This window comes from Octopus bimaculoides, chromosome 22 (genome assembly GCF_001194135.2).
Source record: "Octopus bimaculoides isolate UCB-OBI-ISO-001 chromosome 22, ASM119413v2, whole genome shotgun sequence".
NCBI lineage: Eukaryota > Metazoa > Mollusca > Cephalopoda > Octopoda > Octopodidae > Octopus > Octopus bimaculoides.
The window spans coordinates 4,232,139-4,239,448 of record NC_069002.1 but is presented as its reverse complement, the minus strand read 5'-3'; the positions used below and the strand labels follow the sequence as shown (position 1 = coordinate 4,239,448).

Below are 7,310 nucleotides of genomic sequence, written 5' to 3'. Positions count from 1 at the left end.
AAGTATTTTTCTTTTTTTATGTTAATTCAAATAACATAGCAAAGTTTTGTGTATGTTTTTTTGTTGTTGTTGTTGTTGTTGCAGTTCTAATCTTTCCATATAACTTTTCTTCGAGTTTTTTTTTTTGTCAATTTAACTCAATTCTTCAAACGTTTGACGTAGGTGTGCTATGAGAAGGAAAAAAAATAAATAAAACGAAATTATCTGACAACCCAATTATATATTTAGAGTTCGTGTAGTTTTTCAAGCATCATGTAGAAAGGGTGCCGATCGTGATCATTTACTAGGGGTCCTGTTACCATAAGGATATATACATAATTATAGAAAAACAAATGATAATATTAAGTTGTAAGTAGATAGTGCGTGTGTGTGTAAAACAGAGTTACTTGTCTTACACGTACATGTCAATGAAAATAGCTTTGCACTTTCAGAGTGTTTTGTGATACTTGTAATATTTAAAAAGTTACTCAAATATTATCGGAAACCCCGATTTGGCTACCTATCCGTGCCGTTGGATATTCTCCGGGAGAATATGTATGTATACAACTCCATCGAAACGCTGCCTAAGTTTTTAAACACACACACATACACACACGTCAAGCAAGAATACGTGGTCGCTAGAAATAGCTGTCAAATCTCCCTTACATAAAAAAAAAAGATAATAAAAAGTAAGACATTAGTATAAAAAGACATTAGTTTAAGAGAAGGAAACTAAATTTTCAAAATGGAAAATAAGCTGGTTGAATCTTTTGTAGATGGATTATTAAATTAAAAAAAAGAAAAACAGTTTGTGGTTAGTTTTAGAGTGAGAATTATTGTAATGACATTTAATAATATTCTAAAATTTTGTTTCAAACAGAGGCTTAGCTACGATTGCATAACATTGAAAGTTTTAACATCGGACAAATATGTATGCGATGTGCGTGTGTGTAGTAAGAAGCTTGCTTCCCAACCACACGGTTCTGCGTTCAGTCTGTGCGGCAAGCGTCTTCTACTATAGCCTCGGGCGGACCCAAAGCCTTGTGAGTGGATTTGGTAAACGGAAATTGAAAGCCCGTGATGCATGTATGTGTGTGTGTGTGTGTGTGTGTGTGTGTGTGTGTGTGTGTGTGTGTGTGTGTGTGTGTGTGTGTGTTCCACCACCGCTTGACAACCAGTGATGGTGTTTACGTTTACATCCCTATAACTTAACAGTTCGGCAAAAGGACCCTCTCGTCTTCTCGGCGCAATCAGGGCCGCCCTAGCAGTATTATAGGCCCCTGGGGCAAATCAATGCCCTGGGGCAAATCAATGCCCTGGGGCAAATCAATGCCCTGGGCACTATGATGGTTATTTCATGATAGCAACAAGCACAGCATACATAGATCAGAAATGAGGCCCCTAAACCCGCTAGACTCCCTAACAATTGCCCACTGCGACCGTAACCCTAAAGACATTACGTCGCGTAATTTGTTTCGTGTTTCATGTTCCCCTCTCACCTCGGCTGGGACTTTGTTTCTTTGTAACTTGTTTACTTTTGCGCAGTCGCAAAGAACTCAACCAACTTATTTTCGATTTTGAAAAAATCGTTCGGCTATCGACGCTTAATGCACACAGCAACGCAGAATTCGCGCAAATAAGACAGGATGGTCTTAGCTCGATTGTCTTTGGTAAGAGACGTTCGCTGGACCAGGACTGTCCTAAGCCTAAGCAATAACATATAAACATAGCACACACACACACACACACATACACACAAATACATAGAGAAAGGCCCGGTCTATGGTTTATTACAATGTCTTGGAGAAAATAAAATAAAATGAAAAAAAAAAAGGAATGGAATAGCTTTCGTCACAGGGTCCATGATGAAATCTATCCCAAACAGGGACCAAAAAGCAATGAAAACAGGACAACATACCTACATGTGTATGCATGTGTGTGTGTGTTATAAAGTAAGCATTTTTTTTTTACCTTCGCTCTCAATGACTGAATTCATTTTCAACCCTTCATTCGACATCGTTGACACAAGAGAAACCTCCTGACCGAACTCTGAAATTCCGGTTTGAGTTGCCGTTGTTATTTAGATATGTAGATGCGTGTGTAAATCGTTAGTCTTCTCTTACACGTCTCTGCTGGTCTCAAAACTTTCTGTACATTTAGTCTTCACACACACACACATATATATATATATATACACACACACACAGCTACTCTGTTTGACACACTTTGTTATACAAAGTCTGCATATTTATCACGTATATATTATGTATTAGGGTTGTGTTATCGCTCACACGCGCACACAGAAAGGCAAGGGAGGCATGTTTGGGGAAATGGGAAGAGGAGAGCGAGTGAGAGTGAAGTTGGGTGAGAAAACAGAGGGAGGAGTTAAATATCTACATTCACAAAGTGAGTAAATGAGTGAGAGAGAGAGAGAGAAAGTGTTTGAGAATCAGATAGTGTGTGTGTATGTGCATATACATACACAAACACAGAGAAACACGTTCGATGAGACACACACACACACACACACACACACATATATATATATACGGAAGTGGGGTAAGCGGAGGAGGCTATGCATTTATTGAGTAGCGGGTGGAGAAGATATGAAAAAGGTGGATCAGAGAGACATACACACGTATACAAAGGTAAAACGAGGGGACATCTACCCGCTTGATCAAGTCGGGAGCCTACCGTCTTCTTTTAACAACAAGACCCGTTTCATAAATGAAATCACATATACGCACACCTCAACCGACATGATGGTCACAGTTTTGAATGCCTTTTGCCAACAGGTCTAGCCAACTCGTGTATTAGCCCAGGGCTAAACAGCAATGACAAGCGAGGCAATATGGACATAAGAAATCATTCTCTCTCTCTCATCAGACTGCGGTCATGCTGGGGCACCGCCATGAAAGATTTTTAGTCGAATGAATCTACCCCAGTATTTTTTTTTTTTGCTAGCCTGGTACTTATTCTATCGGGTCTTTTTTTTTGTTTTGCCTACCGCTAAGTTACGTGGATTGGACACACCAACACCGCTTGTCAATGAAACATGTCCTGTCGTTAAAAGAAGACGGTAGGATCCCGACTTGTACCTTGATCAAGTGCATAGATGTTCCCTCGTTTTACCTTTGTGGGAGAGGGGACAAACACTGGCGTGCACGCGCACAGACACACACACACACATATATATATACATATATATACATATAAGTAAATGTAAAGATAAGCAAGTTTAGGCAGGTCAATGTACAAAGTGTATGAAATAAGATACAAAAAAAAATGCATATGCTTACATACAAAAAGGTCCGACTTACATAGAATAGAAATGATATCGAGAATTAAAGGGGGTTGAAGAAAGTGGCTGTGCGGTAAGTAGCTTGCCTACCAACCATATGGTTCCGGGTTCAGTCTCGCTGCGTGGCAACTTGGGCAAGTGTCTTCCACATAAAGCTTCGGGCCGACCAAAGCCTTGCGAGTGGATTTGGTAGACGGAAACTGAAAGAAACCCGTCGTATATATATATATATATATATATATATATATATATGGCTATCTTTTGATTTGATGTGAGAAAACGACAAGTGAAAGCACATGGGTTCTTTACCCTTTTACATACATCTCTTCAGATTATGAATTCGGGTTTATACCTGTAATTATTGGGGCACTGGGATACATAGCACGCTGTCTAAATACCAATCTTCAGAAACTAGGCTTCTCTAAACCAGAAAGGAGAAAGCTGATTCGAAGACTACAGGACTTGCATGCCTAGATTTGCAACTAGATGCATGAGAATACATGCATACACACACACGTACATACATACACTGTTAATGTTGAAATTCCAGTGACAAAGCCTTGGATCTAGGTTAGAAAGCGGCTCTTTATTGGCAAGAAATCTCGAATTAAACTGAATAATGACAAACTTATGCAATACGATATAGATTACTGTATTTCATACATATGAATAATCTGAAGTTGAAAGTTCAAACACTGCAGGAAGTGTGTGATTATGTTCAGTTGACACTGTTGAAAGATAAAATTTTTAAAAAATAAATCTTGTGGTGAGAGAGAAAGAGAGTGACTGATACACACAGACAGAGGCGTGCATCAGAAACTACATTATGGAAGCAATGTCACGGGATATAAATTCACATATTCCTTCATAACCAAAAACTCCTACGTATATCTCTCTATATATATACAAACATGAACTTAATGTACAGTTCACAAACACACACACATACTTATATCACAGCGCGCGCAAACAAACCCACGCATGTGTCACACAAACCGCACTCGAACAAACACACATAACCTCATTAATATATTTTCAGTACTGATTCGAAATTTTGGCACAAGGCCAGCAATTTCGGGGAGGCTTCTTTCAGTTTCGTCTACCAAATCCATCACAAGGCTTTGGTCGGCCTGAGGCTATAGTAGAAGACACTTGCCCGAGGTGCCACGCAGAGGGACTGAACCTGGAACCATGTGGTTGGTAAGCAAACTACTTACCACACAGCCACTCCTGCGCCACACACACACATACACTCACAACAATAGACGAAAACAAACACAAGCCAAATCAATCAAACGTAACAGAACGCGAACAAGCACACCTAAATCCATCCACACGACCACACACGAAGCAAGTAGAGTCATTTTTAATTAATCAGTAAGAAATAAAACGAGAGGGAAAGAGGGAGATAACCGCAATGGTTGATCGCGCTCTGTCACTGTCTGGCAGACGATGGGCGCTTAACCCTTTCGCATTACTCTGCCAAACATGATGCTTATTTATTTACATTGTTTCGAATTAACCTTTGCCAGTTTATTAACGTAAAACAGGTAGAATATTTGGGCCGAATTTGGTCAGTTTTAAACGTTAAAGAGTTCAAGTGAATGACAGTAGATTGGCCGGAAGTGACATCCTATAATTCCATAGAAGACTGGAGAAACCCTTTTATCTTTATTAACAAAACTCCCTCATTAAGCCACATGGACAGACACTGATCTGTACAGAAGTAGTTTGTGATATATTGAGTATTTCAAAAAGAGCAGCTGAAGTACGCCCGACAACGAACACCATTTTGAAAGCAATTCGATGGTTTGCATGTCGTCCCAAGTGAGCCAGCACAGTTACATACGAACGTGTAACTGTAGACAACAATTACATGTGAATAATTAAACGAAGGTGGTTGTGTGGTACGAAGTTTGTTTCCTAGCTACATGGTTCCGGGTTCAGTCCCACTGCGTGGTACCTTGAGCAACTATCTCCTGCTATAGCCTCGGGCCGACCAAATCCTTGAGAATGGATTTGAGAGACGTAAACTGAAAGAAACCCGTCGAATATGTGTGAAACGCATCGTGTGTGCGTGTGTGTGTGTGTGTGTGTGCGTGCGGTGTGTTTACGTCCCCATAGCTTATCGGTTCGGCGAAACAGATGGTTAGAATAAAAACCAGAATCAATATATATTGGGTCATCCAATAAATGAGGTTTTCTTCGATTACATGAACTAAAAGTCGGAGGAGGACGGGATAAACGACCTGCATCATCTTACTATAAAAGCAGGTAGTAATTTTAACTTATTCTTAGTGCAAGTTTTGAAGAGTGCAGTTCGATTTTAACAGTTATCTTTTCAAAGCTATAATTAAAGTGACAAAGGAGCATATTCAGCATATTTTGTGTTATGACTTCAATAAAGGCAACAACGAAACAGAAAATTCGAGGAATATTAATGCAATATATGGGGATCGGACAATAAACGTAAGCCAGTGTCAACGGTGGCTCCAGAAATTTCGATCCGGAAACTACAACCTAGAAGACGAGCTTCGTCCTGGAAGATCTGTGGAGCTCGATGAGGACGTCCTGTAAACCCCGTTTTCATGGAAATTAGGAAACTTCCATATTTTTCATGGAAGTTTGGAACACTCACATGAAAATGACATTCGCTTATCACCACGATCACATGAAATCAAGGCAATTTTACGTTAAACTCAACGATTATTCATCACTTTTAGTAAAGCGCTGATTTATTATTGTTTAACAAAAACAATATCAAGAATGACGTTCCGGTCAGATAAGTTATTATGTGACTGTGGTTCATTTGAGTTCATCCTGACCGAGCTTCGGTTATGACAAAATTTTCTAGCCTACGCCGAGCTCTGTTAAATGGTGATTAGGTTGTATGGCATGTTGTGGCGGAGAGGTGTGTTACAGAAAATTTCATCGATTAAATTTGGGATTGGGTTATTGTTCAGAATTTTTTCATGCATGAAGAAGCTTGTAATCAGGTATATCTATTTAGGTGCGTCATCTTCAGTTTAGGCGTAGTTAGCAGGCATGCCTGACTAAAAACACCTAACTACCGAACTTTAACTGTCACATTATCAAAACAAAAGATCAAACACTCCCTTAGTGTGTGTGTGTGTGTGTGTGTGTACACACAATTTTGTGGAGATGCGTGGCTTAGGCTCACGTGAGTTTGATCACCGGTGGCGCGTTGTGTTCGTAAACAAAACACTTTATTGCACGTTCCAGTTCACTCCGCTGGCGAAAATGAATTGTACCTGTAGTTGAAAGTGCCAGCGTAGTCCCTCCCTCTGTCACGCTGAATCACGCTCAGAACTACATTAATGGTACCCGTGTCTGGGAAGTACTCAGTCACTTGCACGTTAATTTCTCGAAGAGACAGTTCCATTAACATGAAACTAATGGTAGCCTGAATTCACAGATAAATTCTATCCACCAATGTGGTGTTGAGCACTCATTTTCATCATTTGACATTTACACACACACATAGTGCTTTTCACGGACTATTCTTTTCCCTCTCTCTCTTGGCATTTCCCTCTTTCTGATGAAGAGTCATGCTCGAAACGTTACACCCCCATCCTTTTCCAATCATAAATTCTCTCTCTCTCTTTCTCTCTCCCTGAGCGTCAACCTAATACATTCACTATGTACGCCCTTTTGACTTTTGTTTTTTTCCTGTGTTGGTTTTTCTTTTGCCAACAGAGAGAGAGAGAGAGAGAGAGAGAGAGGTGAGGAAAGCTACATACTGAGATTTGTCTTACATACATATAAATGCTGTTAGATAAATTACTGTGTTGGTATAATAAACGATGTTTGATAAGTCACTTACGACATTGTTTTATTAATAAAACAATTTGACATTTCCCAGTGATTTATTTCCTATCTCTGAACTGTGTGTTTCTGCTTTCTTGTCAACAAACCATTCCTATCTACCTACCCTGCCCTACCTACGCGGTTTTTGGTTCAGTCCAACTACGCAGGCACCAGAGGCAAGTGTCTTGTACAACAGCCGTGG

The 7,310-nt window shown here is 39.8% G+C and overlaps 1 protein-coding gene across 2 annotated transcripts in view; it reads right to left on the bottom strand.

Moving 5' to 3' along the window:
• Positions 1-7,310, bottom strand: part of LOC106879216 (band 7 protein AGAP004871) — a 61,539-nt gene that overhangs the window by 37,249 nt on the left and 16,980 nt on the right. Inside the window, exon 1 of one of the 2 annotated variants that reach the window (XM_014928692.2) lies at positions 1,951-2,248. The exons of the other annotated variant lie outside the window; for it this stretch is intronic. Coding sequence (XP_014784178.1) covers positions 1,951-1,996 — 46 coding nt within the window. The 5' untranslated portion in view covers positions 1,997-2,248. Of the gene's footprint in view, positions 1-1,950; positions 2,249-7,310 lie in introns of those variants that run through there. 2 annotated transcript variants of the gene reach the window in all.